We start from the raw sequence: 18,156 nt of genomic DNA, 5'->3' as shown, positions 1-18,156 counted from the left end.
CTGATGCCAGGGTACGATGCGCCTAAGACGTGTCGAGGCATGGTGTCCGTTTCGTGGTGTGGTGTGGTGTGGTGTGGCTAGGTTGAGTGGGTTCTTTCCATGTGCGTCGTTTTTCGTTTTTGAAAGCCTTGTTGGGTTAGAGGTTGATGTGTCTCTTGTTTCTCTGTAGACATTGGGTTATTAGGTTTTTGGGCCACTGGGTGGTTGGATTAGATTGGACTGGTTGTTTCATTTTAGTCTCGGATAGCCAACCATAGAAATGGTTGAGGAGGATTGGATATATAAGGAGAGGTATAGACTGGAATATTTTCCCGAGTGATTGCCTGATTGGAGAGGTGGATTTAGATAGCTTGTCCCTAGTTAGGTATTTACCTCATGGTACCTTACTCAAATTAGTAGTAGGTAAGTACTACCTTACTACTACCAGTAGTAGCTGTGTCAGAGTAAAGGCAAGAGTGAATGGCCCAAGCTCACCGGAACAAAGACAAGAGTCGATCCTAGGGCGAGGGCGAGCCTCACCTGACGGGCACTAAACAGTAAACAGCATATTAGTTCAATTGAGCCGAGACGCCACATGACTAGGGTATCCTTCTCGTATTCTGAACTGGTCGGTTGTGGCCTCATGATAGAACTAGAGGTGGTCGAGGTAGGGAAGGGAGTAGTCCATTGTCCAATCATGGAGGATGGTGTGTTGGATGGTTGATATTGCGAGTCGTGTCGATGCAGGGATGGGAGTGTGAGGTCTATCATCATTTATGAGTAGTCTTGTCCTTTCAATCTCTCTATGGCGATCGGGAGAGGATGGGATTACGACTGTGGCTTCTTGTTTGAGAATCTGTCAGTCAGTCACAGTCACAACCGGACGTACTCCGAAAACAAACCACCACCAGAACATGGAATCGGTTAAACCATCCTCATGATGATAAACCCCTGAAGCCAAGGTAAGTAAGAAACAATCCAAGGACGTAGGTAGTCAGTAAAGTGGTATCCGAAGTGTTCTCCACAGCCACAAAGCAGTAAACTCGATCTAAATTAAATCCCCCCACCCATCGAACTCAAGCTAGTTCAGTTAGCGTTCCACGATTCGTCATACAAGAAGTAAACTAAGTTATCGCGTCTCTCGTCTCCCCGGAATCTTTCTCCACCTCATGCTGATTGATCTCCCGTCTGTTTTTCTTTTTCCATGCTTGTAAGCAGTCAATTCCCCTGTCTCCCCTGTCTGTCTGCCAAGGATGGTCGCTGTTTCTGTTCCTTACTGTAGGAGTGTGGTACGCTTGCGCTTCGGACCGTGGGGATTCAGTTCCTTCTTCCTCTTCCTCTTCCTCTTCCTCTTCCTCTTCCTCCGTAGCATTGGCTGCCTTCTATCTCTCTCTTCTTGTAATTTACTTTCTTTCTTTCTTTTCTTTTTCCTTCCCGTCTTCGTTGGTTGACTCCATCAAGATAAATCCCCGAAGGTCGTCATCAAGCCAAGCCACGCAGAGTGGCGACTGTCCTGATTCGCATAGTGCCATGGAAACCTACTGCTCCTCGCACATTAGCTCGAGTCGACACACCCCCGACACTGGCGTCGGGTGGCCTTGTGAAGGGTGGCAGAGGGGGTTGCCTTCTCCGAGTCCAATCTCCTTACGACCGTGTAGAAATGAAATGAGCCGACGATGGATTCCCGCTTTTCCTCCAAGCGCTCGCTCTCTTATTGTGGAGTCGCCAGCCCGTTCCGACTGTCGATCCTTGGCTGACGTTGGTGGTGTTTTCGATTCATTCTGTTGTTTTCTCTTTTTTCATCATTTTATTTTCTCTATTTCGTTGTCTTTTTTTTTTTTTTTTTTTGTTTTCTTTTTTCCCGTCTTTCTTTCTTCTTGTGACATTGAGGGTGCAAGGAGAGGGTTGCATGTCTTTCTTTTTTCTTTTCTTTTTTTTCCCCTGTCAGATGTCGTCCGACCTGATCCCTCCTGTCTCGACCCGTGGATCACCGATCTAAATCTCAAAACAGATAAAGAATACCAAGTCATAGTAAAAGTCGGATTCATCACGAAGATCACAAACACCAAAACAACTAGATGAGAGATGTCAAATAGTCCTCGAATGCCAAACCAAAGGACTAAGTTAAATACAATCCACGCAGAAAGAAACATGTAAACAAATCAAGTAGAGTGTGGGAAAGACAGAACATAGATGACCAAACATATCAGGTATCAATTAACAAACGCCTGTCCAGAGCCTTTTAGCGGGGAATCACTCGAAACAAATCATTGGGCCGGCGGAGGGAACAAGACAGCAAACACGAACGGCACGGAACGGATAGGTATCGAATTCAATAAATCCAGAGACACAGGACCAAAGCAGAAAGACTCGCAGAACGGAATAGGACGCACCCCCGCTCGGCTCGTAAAGACAATCGTTATAGACATTACATGGCACAGTGTTGTGGGGTTGGGGCTGGGTTCTCGTCGATGATCTTGATTGTTGCCCAATCAGGTGGGAGGGTTTGAAGAGTCCACAGACGGACGCGGAGAACCACACGATCCATTGACACACGGTCTCTCGACACAGACGCTTTCAATGACGGTGGCCTTATCCTACCCCGAGAAATCCCCAGTCGGTTCCTTCGGGCTGGTTCAGAATCCGCGTTTGTGATTTGTACTGGAACCCAGGCTGGTAGGAGGGCATGAGGGGATGGCCGTCAACCATGGGAATCCCCTGGAAGGGTTGCTGGTAGTCCGGCGGCACAAAGTCCGGACGGGTCTGATCGTATCGCTGCTGCATGAGCATGTATTGTTGCTGGGCGTGGACGTCTACCGGCGACGTGACCGGTACATTCTGGGTCACGATCGGGGGCTCGTGTACCGCAACGGGCGTCATGGGCACGTTCTGCTGGCGATAATACTCGTGGTTGGGGGTCGAGGCATGAGGATAGTAGGGTTGTTGGGCAAGGAGATATTGATCGTTGGGGATGGAGACCGCCGTGGGAGGGTGGTAGGAATGCTCCGACGTCGCGTCCTCGGAGGAGGGTCGGGTGATGGTGCCCGGTGGGTGGGAGCGGTGTTGGTGTTTCGTCAAGGTGGTTTTGCGACAGAAGCTGCTTGAGAACATTAGATCACAATCGATAATCCGCGTGATGCCCAGCCAGAATTTACCTTCGTTCGCACGCGGGCTCCTGGCAGATATAAGGCCGTTTCCCCGTGTGGATCCGTCGGTGACGGGCTAGGCTGGAAGACTGAAGAGGTCAGCATGATACCGTGCGGTCTGGTTCGCAGGACATACATCGGAGAATGCCTTGTGGCAACCTTCGTGGTCACACACATGGGGTTTCTCGCCCGTGTGTGTTCGCGAATGGACGGTCAAGGCGCTGCGCTGGATGAAACTCTTGTTGCAGTCCTTGACCGTGCAGTGATAGGGTCGCTCATTGGTATGTATTCGGTAGTGTCGACAGAGATCCGACTTGCGATTGAAAGACTGGATGGGTGGTCAGTAGTTGTCGCGTGGCCCTGGTTGAGCGAAGAGATACCCCAGTGACACCCGGTGTGAGCTACAATTAGACGGCGTGGCTTACCTTTCCGCAGTGCTCCCACGAGCAGTTGAAATCACGCCCACTACCTGGAGCCATGGCTACAGGGTAGGAAGCACAGACGTCCTCGGTGATGTGCAAGACGTATGGAGTGGTGGGGGAGCGATTCGTGGAGCCAGATGACGCGAAGAGGGGAACACCCGAGGTTTAATAATAATAAAAATGCAGACCAAAAAGGCCAAATGAGGTCACATCCACGGAGTATGTTATAAGAGGGAAGGAAGTAGAAGAGAAAGGGCACCGATGGGTTGGAAAATCGGGGTGTGGATCAGAGATAAGAAGAGGAGGGAAAGAGTCAGAGGTGGATCGGAAATTGAGCGAGGAAAGAAGGTAAGTTAAGGTCAAGTAAGTCGAGGAGCTAAGAGAACTAGACTAGATGTGTGGAGAAGGAAAGCTGCCACAGTAAATTAAATCCGACAGCATGCAGAAGTCGATAATTGGAGTCTGGGCCGCGAGTCAGAGGGAAAATTAAGGGAAAAAAGGTAACAAAAGGGAAAAAGGGCCAAAAAACAAGGAATAAAAATGGATTGAAAGGGCGAAATGGAGGAAATGGAGGCGGATGGAGTCGGGCTTATGAGTCTGATTCAGGCTTCGGCATCACCAGGCAATCAAACAAAAGATGGTGGCAATAATAGTGACAATAATGACAATAATAATAGCAGGAGAGGAGGAATGGTAGAGTGTGGAGGCGTGGGTGCAAGAGAGAGTAAATATAGCACCCGCAACATCAAACATCAACCATGATCCTATAGGAGAGAGGGCTGATATATGAATTCACGACCAGGGTGTTAAAGCGATAATAAGGAGGAAGATGGATGGGAAAGAAGGGAAGATAATCAGAAGAATCATATGGTCTAGGTAGGAAAGGAGGAAGTAGACCAACGAGATAAATCGAGAAAAGTCACCAATATTAGATAAATAAATAGGAAGAGAGGAAAATAACAAATGCACATAATAACAGGGAGGAGGGAGGGGAATGGAATTATATTATTATTATAATATAATAATAAATTGTAATCTATAATAATCCATAATAATAATAATCACGAGGAGTGACAGTTCTGAGGTTGTTCTAGCCAGGGACTGACTGGGCTGGACTCTTTCCTTTTCCCACGCTGTTGATTGACTGAAGGATCATCCTATCCAACTGGATGAAAAGGATGAGAGGGCAAAAGAGGGGGAAGCAAAGGGAGAAAGAAAAAAATGGAATGAAATGAAAAAGAAGAGGGAAAAAGAAATAAAAAAAGAAAAAAGAAAAGAAAAAAGAAAAGAAAAAAACAATCAAATACTACGACAAATACTAATCCGAAAATTATCGGAAGGATTGGCAATCATTATTAGATTCCTGGTAATAATACTGGCTAGTATAATCATCATCATAATAATCAGAATAGTAATACTATCTAGCATGACAGTCTTACTAGTACGGAGTACTATATCTAATTATAATCAGATTGATCCTATAATACTGGTAATTTGATAAGAATGGGTAAATGGTCAAAGAATAGCAACCATGGACAGTCATATCCATATACCAATCAAAGTCATCAAGCAATAACTGCTATATTGATTCTGATTCATCTGTGAAAGCCCCCCGCGCCTATTCTCAAGCAGCGGGTCCATCTTGGGCGGGTATTCCCCAACAGACAGCCCGATAAACCACGGTCGATGCTATATGGGAATAACTGGACGCCCGTTGGCGGTGAATTCCACCCATCCACCACACTAGTTAGTATCCGAGAACGCTTGGGCTAGGTCCGCCGCTACGATGATCCAGAAGGCTGGCGGCTGTCAGGGCCAAGCAGATGGGAGGAGAAGGCGGTCACAATGGTCGTCCCAAAGGGGGGAGGGTGTCGCCTGTGGTTACTCAATGACCAACGGCGCTGTTGGTTCCGGAACTATTTAGATTTCAGAGAGATGATCCGACTTGTCAGGAAATCAGCGTACGGGACGGGGTTTCCCGGGGGAAAGTATGTGGAGGACATGGACATCGGTGTGGAGTGTGGAGATGGAAGTAGAGATCAAATGGAGATGGAGATTATCCCGACCGTGGACTTGTCGTAGTTGTATCAAAGAAACCCCGTCTATTGTTAGATCCGGAAGTAAACGGTGAGTGGGGGGGAAGGGAGGAGCAGTAAGAGGATGGAGGGATTCCGCCAGACTGGATTGATAGACAAAGGGTAAAATGAAGCGGTTACTAGAGTGGAGCTGTTGGCCGCGGGAGAGAGACTAAGGTGGTAACAGGCCACTTTTTGATGCCCTGGGGTAGGAGCTAGTCCCCACCACGCACCTTAACTTGGCCAATAATCCAAGGTTCTGAGTGAGCCGTAGGAACAGTAGTCGGAGAACTAGTCCATTCCTCCTTCTACTTTAATACCCTGGAATACGGAGTAGCTAATCGCCTAAGACCGAAAGAGTCACCAACCCTAGACGGCAGGCCCTAGGCACCAAACTAGTCTCCCGGTCAAGGTTGTGTGATTCGAGACTGGGATAGTCTCTCACTCTCTCTTGAGAGAAGTGGAGAGGGGAAAACACTGACCCACCGGGCTTTGCCTGTGCCTTGGGATTCCGTCCAAAGCAGAGTATACAGTCAACCAATCATACAGATGACTGGTGACGGCCCAGCCTTGGACCAAACCCCCTAGATCACAATGGGGCAAGTGTCATGCAGTGATGGGATCCCACATTCATGTTGGAGGGAGGGTCGGTCACTCGCTACTGGTTCACCCGTCCGTCTCACTCAACAGTTGAAGATGGTCAAGAGACTAAGATGTCAGCCTGGATTTTCTAATACTTGATCGGTATGATCGTATGATACCGGTATCTTACCATTGATTTGGTAGTGGTGGGTTACAATTGCCTTGATTATTGTACCGGCGTACACACAGAGTATAGTAATCTGTACTCTAAACGAGGCATTTCATCTTATCCATCAACGCCAATCTACCTCATACCATACGGGTTTATGGTAATAAATCCGTGCCAGGATCGCAGCTGTCATCGTGATGGGTCCTTATTGCCTTTGCGCCTGACTTTCAAATCCAAGGTTCAAATCCCGGGGAGTCGGTGTAAACACCGAAATACGGAACACTATATCAAATTTGTAGGTACGGTCTTTGGTGTCGCGTCGTGGTCGAAAAGATGAATAGAGAGTAGTTACCTGACCATGGTATCTTCATCTCCGTCCTCGAGGTATTTCATACTGATGGTCTCCTACGAGTAATGACACAATGCTCTCTCCTCCTTGCCGCGGACGTTCCCCGAGCCGCGATAGTATCCCAAGGCAAGGAAAGAGGAGAAAACACCGCTCTACTCACAGCAAGGGATGGAATCAAGCCATTCTGAAACACTTTTACTATATGGATGAGTTAGCCCACCAGGTTCAGCCTTTCCCACTTCTCGTTTCCACAAGATTAGCCGTGCCAACTATCTACTTATTCCATCCAGCCTCGCGACATTTTCTGATACTCCAAAACCGTTACCCCCAAATACAGTACCGGGAGCATAGGACATGGGAATCCTCCCGCTGGGATCGGTCCGTATCCTCATTTCTTCCCCAGATGTTCCATCTCCCTGGCCAATTGACGATGCTGCCCTGTTTGCTGCAATGGAACGAAGGAAGGGATCGTTCCAGAGAATGAACTGAACGAGAGCTTCCTTGACAATATCGACTCTCCCCCCCTCCCCCATGAGCTTGAAACCCCATGCTGACAGCTGCATTCCTGCTCGCTGCTCCAGGCTACATACATACATACTACCCTAGACGAAGCAGAAAACTGTAAAACTGTAATGCAGCTTCAGACCCATCACGGCGCAATCACCACCACATAAGACTGCCAATGTCCTGGTTTCCGGGTCGCCCCCCCCAATCCTCCACGTGGCTGAGGGTGGCATTTGTCGAAGGGAAGTAAGTCACTCTAGGAAAATGGGAGAAAAGTAGGTAAGACGGATCCTGTGCCTGTGTCTTGGCCACATTCATTCCGCGATGCGGTAAGTACGAACAGCCGCTAAAATCTCATCGATGCCTCATCCATCTTCCTTCATGCTAACCATCCCCCCTCTTTCGATGACGGATGCCGTTTCCGGAGAATTGAGCCTCCCCCAACATGTCAAAAGTCAAAGTCAAAGTCAAATCAATCAATCACAATCAAGTTGTCAACAGATAGATCCTGTGAGGCGTGGGAATGTTGCATGTCTATCTCCATTGTTGGGAACTGCAGATCTCAATGATTGAATGACACAACCGTCAGTGGATCAAGCCGACAAAAGCCCAGACAGAAAAAAAAAAAAAAAAAAAACAGGAAAGGCCAACGGGTAGCCTCGGCCAAGGGCCGAACTCTTCTCCAGCCAACCAAGATTTCGACCTTTTACTTACTCCATAGACTTAGAGAGTCTAGTAACTACGGAGTACAGTATCTCTACCTAACCATGGTCGGCAAATCTTAATCGCGCTCGATGGGGGCGTCTAAATCTGGTTCCGTCCTACAGTCTCAGAGAAACAAGCCGGTGGACCTCCTCCTCCGCCCACCCAGACCCACCCACTGCGGTGGGCTTTGCCGTTCTGTACAGGTCCTAAACAGATGGAAGAGATGAGATGACAGTGTGAAAATTGACAGATCACCCGGAAGTTGCCATCCTGCCAGCCGCCCTTCCAATCCTCATTCCTTCCGGCTTCCCCTAAAACCTTCGGTTTTTGCTGTTGAAGGTACATACCTACTAGGTTAGGGCTACAGGGGGACACAAATCGGAATCGTTGCAGCTGCAAGCGATTGGTGGCTCTTATTCGCCACGGTCGCTGCAGCACTGGGTGGAGGAGGTGTGGGTGTGGAATGGATGTAGAATCTTCATGGGGTTGCAGAAGCAAATACGCCGTAGATCGAAATCAAATCACAACCGAGCCTACTGAGTCGAACAATAGTCATAATAATCATGATACGAAGGAGAGGACGATGGGAAGACGACAAATTGTTTGTTTGCAATTTACTACCCAAACGCTATCCTTTGGGGGCCAATTGCCTGGTCGTTTGCCTTAGGCTGACCATATACATACTATAGTTCGTATGGCGTACTATCATCGTTTTGATTGTATTTTACTCTGATCTCCTTTCTGTTCTCCCAGATTACTCCATGACTACTTCCTTCGAGACACTTCGGCGTTTCAGCGATATTGACGGAAGAAAAAGAAGCAAAAAAGCAGGTGCCTGGGAAGATATCTCCCCTCGTGTATGTTGTAATGTTGTATATGTGGGCGTAGGCGGGTGGGTGGGTGTCATCGTCATCTGTTAGGGGAAACAATCTACCGACCTCCAGGGTAGTTTTAGTCCTGCATGTCCAGCCAGCCCATGCATATTCCAAGCGACAGATGTGAATGGGGGGGATACTAAATCCCGGGAAGGACGATGAATGGATGGATGGAATAAGCAGACTGGACCTAATCTCCATGATCAAACGTGACTAGGGACGCGAGGGATCTGCTCACAGTCTTGAGGTATAGAGTTGTCTATCTATCCAGTGCTCTGCCACAGGGTGGGTATCATGAATCATTCTATCCGTCAATCACACAATCGTATACGCATACCTACTCAGCAAACCTTCACCTCCGTGGCGAACCACGGCCAGCACGGGGTCAAAAGGTGTTTGGCTGTTTGTTGGCCAGAGAAGTTTAGGATGCAGGAGAGGCGTCGTTAATGCACGGCGTGCCGATCTTCGAGAAAAACTAGAAGATGCTGCCAGAATGGGTCCAAAAAGGATGGGAGCAGATGACTTTGGCTCAATCCTTCCAGTTTATTACCAATCTACCCACCCAATCCTTTCTGGCAAGGCTGACCTAAGAAATCATAATTGAGATGTTGAGTTGTTGGTTGGAGCGTGATGCTGCTGGGACTGGGGTTGCCAAGGTATATTGGCAATTTGTATCTTGTCGTACATGAAACTTACATTCTGGCTTGTAGGTTTGCAGTATGGGATATCCCAGTTGGTCAAGCATAGTGAAGAAAAGACCCGACTAATACCATGGAGGGAAGGATATCTACACGATCGAGATCAGGATCTATCGCGGATTCGCTGAAGGAATCCACTTGCTGTGGGATCGTCCTTCTCTTCCCCTCTCATATGTCCATCGGTATTGCCTGTACTTACCAAATAGTAAGTAAGTAAATAAACAAGTAAGTATCCAGTACAACTAACAACTACTAACCCAACTAGGGATGAACATCATATGCCAGCCAACTTACCAATAACAACCATCCCTCCCAGCAAGGACCATTAAACTCTAGCCCGTTCGATTTCATGCTCTACGCCGGCCATTGTTCCCTCCGCAGCCACCCAACAAAAGAGGGGGGGAAGGGCCGATTCGTGATTGCGCAGCTGCGGATGGATCCCATCGAAAGTCTCCGTCCCCACCCACCATGGCTAAAGACTATACGGTGTATGGAGTACATGTACGGAGTACATACTTGAGAGGTATCCCCAGGGAGTGACAATGACGGGATTTTACCTACAACTAGTCGGTTAAACTGGGAAATATGACCAAACTTGCTAACTATGGAGGAGACTAGGTGTCTACCGCCGGCCATCTATCTCTAACGGGCGATCTCGTCACGGTATTATACTGTATTGCCTGAGAGTATCAACCTGCGATAAGAAGCATACTGATCATCCCCAAGGCTGGATGGGAATTATGATCCAAGACGACTGACTCGCTCGGGTCTGTCTGCCTGTCTGTCACGCTCTATCCTATCGCCAGGCCCTAGTCAGCCATCCTGGTCAAGGTGGATCAGAATGATACCTAATCAGTTAGTTAGTCACTGGTAGCTTCGTGATCGACTGAGAATACCCCGCAATACCTTGTCGATGGAGATTACTCCCGACCGCATTCTAGTGAGCCTGCTTGCTGCTCATGGGCATCACCTGTCTCGCGCGGGTGGTTTGGAATAAAAGATTAGAGATAAAACGGAGTTGATGGATAGGCTCAGGGTGGTTATCATATTACATGTTATCGGACAGGTGCTGTTTAGAGGGATGGAAACCAACCACTGTCAGCTTGTTGAATCTGTACTGATGGAAGGGATGGAGGGATGGATGAATGGCCAGATGATGCGCATTATTGCTTTTGTTCCCCCTGGCGGAGTTTTTGATTCGATATTCGTGGTGGTTCACATGTGTGGGTAGGTAGGTACCTAGTATAGTGTTATTCACCTAGTGTGATCCTGTATTGTTGGATTAGGAATATGGTGTTAATATTGCATCTGCTTATTTTTATTACTTATTTATCTGATATTTAATGATTTGTCTTTCCACTTCCCTCCTTTTATTTTATCATAGTTTATTTCATTTTATTCCATTCCTGAGAAGTGCAATGACTTCAGTCCCACCCGCCAAACTACGTAACTCACGTTTCCTCCCTCCCTCCCACCCCTCCCTCATCCTGCATATATACGAACCAGGATGACGGCCCCGAAAGGACATCTGAAACAAGGCTTCGTCGGATAGATGGGTTACTTTACTTCCCACCCTGCAGACGGAGAGCCCGTAGATAGGTAGAATACAAAGGTAATCAGGTAGCACCATGTCGACAAGACCCCGGTGATCGGTGACTACCGCGTCGAAAATCTCCGGTCTGCATAGATTGCACGACTTTATGACTTCCCTGGTACGACGTTTGTCTGTCTGCTGTACCTCCCCTCTGGAACTGTTGCCAAACGACGTGGGTCTGGTGGTTTGTTTGTACTGTATACTTTCTATGTGTCTTGTGGGTCGATGGCGGACTAGAGCGGTGGTCGATCAGTCGCCACCCGGGTTTTCTTATCGAGTGGATGGAGGAGGAGAGGAGGAGAGGAGAGGAGGAGGAGGGGCTACGAGAACCCGCCTTGCATTGTGCAGGGTCACTAGTATGTATTCGACTGTGGAGTAGTATAGTAGTAAAGTATGGGATGCATATCTAGTGCGTACCCCATGGCTCTACGGCTGCGGCGACGGCGACGGCTTTACGGCCTGAGGAGGTCCGTATCTACTTGGCCCAAACGCACTCGTGATGGTGTTGACTGAACATTAAGAAGCACAAGTGTGACCCCTGCTATCAATTTCCTGGTTTCTTTCGAGCTAAGCTGGATAGTACATCCCGACTAGTATCATATTGGCCATTGTGAACGTGACAATAGCATCGCCTCAGGAATGTCGGTGTAAGTAACAGATGACGATAGAGAAAGCTGACAGGATTCGCCGACTCTCTGGAGGCGTTGTTCCTTGCTGACGGGCTTGTGCACCAACAAACTCACTGACAGGTGCGCTGCTAATAATGGCATCCACGCAAGTTCGATGGCGTTTTCTCAGCCTTGGGGGTCCGTTTGGTCGTCCCGTTGATCCTTAGCGGAGAGGAGGTATATCTCGCCATCTGAGAGCGAATTGAGAGCCTCACTGTCAGAGTAAGCGGGTGCTCCGAAACTGTCCCTTCTTTGTTTCTTTGACGTCTTCCCTGTTTTATTTAAAATTTTCTTTGTCTGCACTGCATTCCCCACTTCAGTCTCTGCGATTGCAATTCGACCCGACGGTCTGGGTGCTGACGACACCGATAGTATGAATCAGACAAGACGTAATACATATGCTACGACTGGTGGCTTTTAGTCGAATCATGTTCATGTCTGCCTTTCCCTTCTCTTCCTCTACCCTTTCTCCGAGGAACGGTACGAGGAACGGTACGAGGAGTACTCGGGGAGTCAAGTCAACATTCAAGGACCGAGGATGCGATTATCCTTGTAGCCTGCATTATAGTAGCATCGGCCGTTCATTGGAGAGCGACACTACGGTCGAAACCTCCATGCGGTGAATTTGCTGTTGGCTGATCCGATAATATATAACCCTCGCGACCGATTGAAGACTGATTGATGGAAATAGCAATTAATATGGCCGATGTCACCGTTCCCTTGCGTGCCAGGGGCAAGCCCTGCGAGCCTCCCATGTCCCTATATCCCATCTTCCCTTCGTTATATCACGGCCGGTCAGCGATGCCCACCGGCGAAATGAAATCCTGAAGCGGAGCGGAGCTGGGAGTCAAGGTCGAGTCGAGCATGTTCCCGTTTCGGACTGGCCACCGCCAGAAAGTCATTCTTTGTGCCTTTTGTGCGACATGGTCATCATCTTGTGGCAAAGCCTCGCGCCACTCGTCCTATATGATATTACTCCTTCGGCCGAGTATGGCCATCGCTTGATGTCCGTCCTCCGATGGGTAGGTAGTATAGTTCACTCCCCGGGCGGGCTGGGCCGCCCGGGTGTAATGGATGCTATTCGATCCGTTTATCATCCAAGGATAGTTATATCATGGGTAATCGAAGCAACTCGCCCAATCGACTCGAGGTGTCGGTCCATCAACCAACCATCTATCGTGCCACCCGTCTAGAAACAGTCACTACTTGCGAGCGACTAGTCAACAAACCATGGTAAGCAAGCGCATGGCGCATCAAAACAGCCATTCGAGTCGGTCGGCTTTTGCCCCCTCTCAGCAACAACCCTGGGGACCTGCCACCAATCGGCCCCAAGTGCCAACCGCAGCGCAGCAAAAAGAAAAGAGAGAAAAAAGCGACCACCGCGAGTTGTCCCTCCCATCACCGTCCGTCGAGACGATGGCCTCGCACGTTGGTTGGCTCCGCGTCACGCTAGATTCGGAGAATACGAGGAGAGGGGATGAATCCTGGGACGGTGATTCGGTCTGCATTTTTTCCCTGGGAGGAACTTCCCTCACGGGCTTGTTGACAGGCGCCAGGATGAGGCGATCCGAACGTTCGTTTTGATCGCCGAGGCTCGACTCGCCCTGTTTGGAGGGACGGGAGAAACACAGAGCGCTTGCTGTCAGACCGTGTGTCGCAACCTTAATATTCCATCAGAGTTGGACATGCACACGTGTCTGTTCGGGGAGGCTCCTTGGTTAGTTAGGTTTATCTGTGACTGACATCAGGATATTCGTGAGTGGTTCGATGACCTCGTGTAGGATCAGGTCCGATCGTCAAGATCCTCTGGTTTCTTTATTCCAGCTGTCGCATGACCTCTGCAAGATGATGATATCATTGTTTACATACCTATCACTTACTCCGTAGTTAGTTCTGATTGACTCGATGTAGTATGAATCTTGATCTTGATCTCGATCGTGCCTGTCACATGATATGCTTACATAATTCACGATAATGGTCAACATCAACATCAACACCAAAAAACACCACCACGACCATATTACGACCATCCATTGAATTTTCTCTGCTCCACTACCAGTCAAGGATCCGTCAAGGGCTGTGCTCTGCAATTGGATTATTATGGAACCCGCAGGAGCTCAGAAAGACCTCAGCGACCAGGTCTTCATCCTGGTCACCGGCGCCAACAGGTACTGTCTCCTGAGATAACAGATATAACTCCCGTCCCTACTCTAATCCATCTCCGTCCTACAGTGGCCTCGGCTTCTCCATATGCTGTCGGCTAGCCGACGAATTTCTCAGCTCTCCCGCCAACGCGCAAAAATCCCTAACAGTGGTCTTCACAACGCGCAGCACAAAAAAGGGGACCGACACCCTCCGCCGCCTGCAAGACCACCTCCGCGCCAACCCCGCGCCCCGCAAAGACCAAGTGACCTTCCTCCCCGAGAACGTCGACCTTTCGAACCTGCTCTCCGTGCGCGCCCTCTCCCGCCGTCTCAACAGCACCCTCCCCAAACTCGACTCCATCATCCTCAATGCGGGCGTTGGCGGCTGGACGGGCATCGACTGGCCCCGCGCTATCTGGGGCGTTTGCACGGACCTTGTCCATGAGGTCTCTTGGCCTTCGTACAAGGTTGCCCCCGCAGGCATGGTCACCGAGTCGCAGATTCCACAAGGCGAGAAGGACGGAGTGGTGGAGGGGGAGGTAGAGGAACCCCGGCTGGGGTCTGTCTTTTGCGCGAACGTCTTCGGACACTACATGCTTGCGCACAACGTTATGCCGCTCCTGCGTGCCTCCAACGACGATACGTCTACTTTCAGCGGCCGCATCATCTGGGTATCCAGCCTCGAGGCTTCCAAAAAGCACTTCAACATCGACGACCTGCAAGGCCTGCGCACGACAGCACCCTACGAGTCGTCCAAAGCCCTCACCGATATCCTAGCCCTCACCGCTGATCTCCCATCCACATCTCCCTGGGTCAACAGCTTCTACTCCACCAGTACTCCCAGTACCTCCACCTCCACCTCCACCACCACCTCCACCATAACCAGAACCCCATCAACAACATCAAGAACCTCCACAAAGTCATCAACAACAACCACCAAAACCGCCCCGCCCACAGCAACCCCCACCCCAAACCCCACCCCCTCCACCAAAGAACCCCAAACCCCCAAACCAACAACCCACCTCTCCCACCCCGGCATCTGCGGCACCTCCATCCTCCCCCTCTCCCCGCCCCTCTTCTACAGCATGCTCATCGCCTTCTGGCTAGCCCGCATGCTCGGCTCCCCCTGGCACAACAAGACCCCCTACATGGGCGCCTGCGCGCCCGTCTTCCTCGCGCTCGCAGCGCAGTCTGTCCTCGACGACAGCGAAGCGCCCTACCGCGCGCACGGCGGCTCGCGCGTGAAATGGGGCTCGTCGTGCTCGCGGGCCGGCGTGAACGCTGCTGTGTCGACTGAGGTGGACGGGTGGGGGCATGGGGGTGTTGTTGGGAAGCCTGTTGTTGAGGAGGATCGGCTGAGGAGGCGGAAGAGGGGCGATGCGGATTTGGGAAGCGAGGAGAAGGAGGAGTTTGTGGAGTTGGGGAGGAGGTGTTGGAGGGAGATGGAGGTTTTGAGGGGTGTTTGGGAGGGCGTTTTGGATAGGGTTGAGGGGGGGAGGGTTTGATTTTTTTTTTTTTCCTTCCCCCTCTTTATTTTTACTTTTCGTCTGTTGTCTTTCATCTTCACCTTTTGATTTATGGAGTGATGGGTGATGGATGATGGATGAGGGTGAGTGAGGGATGAGGGGGTCCCTTTCTGATTTATCTTGTTAGACATGTCGTGGACTTATAGTATCCACTACTACAACTGTAATAATATCTTTAGATAGATGCATATAGATATACCAATACGATACAATACACTAAACCAAACCTAACTCATTGATCTGAATTCCTGTCTGTCTGCCTGTCTCATATATACAATTCCAATCCTGAAACCCCATGTCCGCATACATCATTAGAATAAGACTAAGCAACAAACGCATCCCCACACCCGATACGATACCCGGATAGGGTAGACCGTGTACTCTTTCTTTCTTCTTTCTTTCCTTGGTATTAGACGCCTCTTATTCCACCCGTTCGTTCATTCATTCAGAGGATGAACCGAGGAGAAGGCAAAGACTATTGTCGAAACGAACAGTCGGGTTTCAAAGTTTGGATGGTTGGACTGACTGCGCGGCAGGATTCCGATCCCGGGGGAAAAAACACAGGGGTTGAGATAATAAAAAAAAACGACAAGAACGTCAACAGAAAAAGGGGGCAAAATTAGAATTGCTGTAAACGGGTCGAATAAATAGGATAACCACGGCTACCCCCTCAGATACACACCACCATCAAGGCTGGCGCGTGGGGAAGACGGCGGGTGAGGACGAATGTAGGAAGAGAGAGAGAGAGGGGGGTGGGATGGGGGTTAAGGCTCGAACGCGGTGAGTTTCGAAAGGGGGTGGGTGGACTCGTTCCTGTCGACGATTTCGATGATTCCCATGACAGGTACTCATGTCGCAGGAGAGGCGAGGAAACAGCGCCCTTTTGTGCATCCAACGGTCCAACGTGGGGGTGGTGGGAAAGAAAAAGGAGGAGGGAGGGAGGATGGTCGTGGAAAGGGTGATTACATGATGATTGCAGGTACTATCAAACATTAGTACTGGCTCGTGATCCGAATGTATGAACGACTTACCATCGACATTTTGCTTGATACTCTTGTGGGGTAAGATGGAACCGCCGTTGACATAGACCTCGTCGGCGATGGTGACATCGTCACCGAGGACGGTCACATTCTCCAGACGGGCCCACTTGCCCACGGAGCTGTTCCATCCGATGATGGTCGACTTGACCCAGGCATGATCCTTGACCTTGCTGTTCTCCAACAACACACAGCGCTGCAGACGCACTCCGTCCCCGACCACCACGTTGGGACCGATGACCACGTTGGGGCCGACACGGCAGTTCTTCCCAATCTTGGCCGACGGGTCGACCATGACGTTGCCGCCGTAGACGTAGGAGTCGGAGTGAGGGGCGAGCAGCTTGGAGTTGCGCTTGGCGAGCGAGGTGAGGTAGAGGCAGGTGCCCGTGAGGAAGTCCTTGGGCTGACCGACGTCCATCCAGAAGCCGTCCAGGTCAAAGGAGTGCAGTTGGCCGTCGTTGCAGATGGCGGGGAAGGTCTCCTGTTCGATGGAGGTGGGACGCAGTTCGATGCGGTTCAGCACACTGGGGTTCAGGATGTAGATGCCGGCGTTGATGCGGTTGCCGACGAACTCGACGGGCTTCTCGACGAAGCGGTCGATGCGCGAGGCGTGGTTGGGCTTGTGGACGACGACACCGTACTTGGAGGGCTCGTCGACCTTGGTGACGACGATGGTGCCCTCGTCACCGTGGCTCTTGTGAAATTGGGCCAGCTGCTTGAAGGGGAAGTCGCAGATGATATCCGAGTTCAACACGAAGAAGGGCGTGTCATCCTTGCCGAGGATCTTCTCCGCCAGCTTCAGCGGACCAGCCGTGCCCAGCGGTTCGGTCTCGACGGAGAACTCAATGCGAACATTGTATTGCTCCTCGTACTTCTTGAGGGCCGCCACCATCACGTCGGGGCGGTAGTTGACGGCCAGGACAATATCCGTTACTCCGGCGGCGGCCAGACTTTCGACTTGGTGGAGGATCATGGGACGATTGCCGAACTCGACCAGAGGTTTGGGGAGGGTCAATGTCTACACAAGCGATTGTCATGGTTAGCCTGTATTCGGACGGGGACGGACCGCATTGACACGTATTGGTGGGATGTGGTGTGTGGTATGCGGGGGCCGAGTCGAGTACTCACCAAAGGTCGCAGACGGGTACCAAACCCTCCGACGAGAATGAGAGCTGTTGTGTCAATTAGCTTTATGATGCTGATCTCCAATCATACAATTATACTGTACATACCCTTCATGGTGGGTTGGTTGGAGGGAGGTTATTATGAGGGGACAGCGGGATGATTCCGGTGGTGGGGGGAGGAGACAGGTCGAAAGAAGCCAAAGAACCCCAAGAGAAAGGAAAAGAAAGGTGAAAGGAAGAGAAGAAAACCCAGGACAAGACCAAGGTGTCGAGACCAGAATTGACGCTGGAGAAGACACACAAGCAGGAGAAGGAGGAGGAGGACAAGAAGTGTTGGGAAGAGGGGAGATGGGAGAGTGATGGGGAAGTAATAACAAAGGAAAGGATCAGGAGAACAGCTGGATGGATCCATTCCATATCCAGGGGAGAGACGGTGGCAGGTTACCGTACCGTACCATTTGCTCCTTTTCCCCTACTGTTTGCGGATGATCCATCTAGGCCTTGGACAGCGCCCCACCGTACATACTATAGGGAGTGCCCAGGTACAACCTATCCATAA

The 18,156-nt window shown here is 50.2% G+C and overlaps 4 protein-coding genes across 4 annotated transcripts; 2 read left to right on the top strand and 2 right to left on the bottom strand.

The window, feature by feature from the left end:
• The first annotated feature begins 1,131 nt into the window (after nucleotides 1–1,131).
• On the top strand, nucleotides 1,132–2,153 carry P168DRAFT_191819 (uncharacterized protein). The gene has a single exon (XM_024833025.1). The coding sequence runs from the start codon at nucleotides 1,510–1,512 to the stop codon at nucleotides 2,059–2,061; it is 552 nt and encodes a 183-aa protein (XP_024691402.1). The 5' UTR covers nucleotides 1,132–1,509; the 3' UTR covers nucleotides 2,062–2,153.
• Nucleotides 2,154–2,489: 336 nt separating this feature from the next.
• Nucleotides 2,490–3,854, bottom strand: P168DRAFT_191817 (putative C2H2 finger domain protein). Its single transcript, XM_024833024.1, has 4 exons — nucleotides 3,551–3,854; nucleotides 3,262–3,453; nucleotides 3,135–3,214; nucleotides 2,490–3,076 (listed from the first exon to the last, which is right to left on the bottom strand). The coding sequence occupies exons 1-4, from the start codon at nucleotides 3,602–3,604 to the stop codon at nucleotides 2,572–2,574; spliced, it is 831 nt and encodes a 276-aa protein (XP_024691401.1). The 5' UTR covers nucleotides 3,605–3,854; the 3' UTR covers nucleotides 2,490–2,571.
• Nucleotides 3,855–13,866: 10,012 nt separating this feature from the next.
• Nucleotides 13,867–15,415, top strand: P168DRAFT_239162 (3-keto-steroid reductase; the record flags this gene model as incomplete). The annotated part of the gene is made up of 3 exons (XM_024833656.1): nucleotides 13,867–13,934; nucleotides 13,999–14,744; nucleotides 14,868–15,415. 3 exons carry the CDS (start codon nucleotides 13,867–13,869, stop codon nucleotides 15,413–15,415), a joined length of 1,362 nt encoding a protein of 453 aa, XP_024691400.1.
• A 983-nt stretch (nucleotides 15,416–16,398) lies between these two features.
• P168DRAFT_298496 (mannose-1-phosphate guanyltransferase) lies at nucleotides 16,399–17,712 on the bottom strand (the record flags this gene model as incomplete). The annotated part of the gene is made up of 4 exons (XM_024838273.1): nucleotides 16,399–16,418; nucleotides 16,468–17,491; nucleotides 17,602–17,645; nucleotides 17,706–17,712. 4 exons carry the CDS (start codon nucleotides 17,710–17,712, stop codon nucleotides 16,399–16,401), a joined length of 1,095 nt encoding a protein of 364 aa, XP_024691399.1.
• Nucleotides 17,713–18,156: the final 444 nt, after the last annotated feature.

This window comes from Aspergillus campestris (assembly GCF_002847485.1).
Source record: "Aspergillus campestris IBT 28561 chromosome Unknown P168scaffold_9, whole genome shotgun sequence".
Lineage (NCBI taxonomy): Eukaryota > Fungi > Ascomycota > Eurotiomycetes > Eurotiales > Aspergillaceae > Aspergillus > Aspergillus campestris.
The sequence above is the reverse complement of the archived record's forward strand: the minus strand, read 5'-3'. Positions and strand labels throughout refer to the sequence as shown.

What these genes read in the sequence shown, in the direction of transcription:
- P168DRAFT_191819 (XM_024833025.1), top strand. Translation starts at nt 1,510, where the DNA reads ATGGAAACCTACTGCTCCTCGCACATTAGCTCGAGTCGACACACCCCC.
- P168DRAFT_191817 (XM_024833024.1), bottom strand. Translation starts at nt 3,604, where the DNA reads ATGGCTCCAGGTAGTGGGCGTGATTTCAACTGCTCGTGGGAGCACTGC. An exon ending in CGTGGGAGCACTGCGGAAAG is followed by an intron (nt 3,454 to 3,550) that starts GTAAGCCACGCC and finishes CCACCCATCCAG; the next exon opens with TCTTTCAATCGCAAGTCGGA. An exon ending in GAGCCCGCGTGCGAACGAAG is followed by an intron (nt 3,077 to 3,134) that starts GTAAATTCTGGC and finishes GTTCTCAAGCAG; the next exon opens with CTTCTGTCGCAAAACCACCT.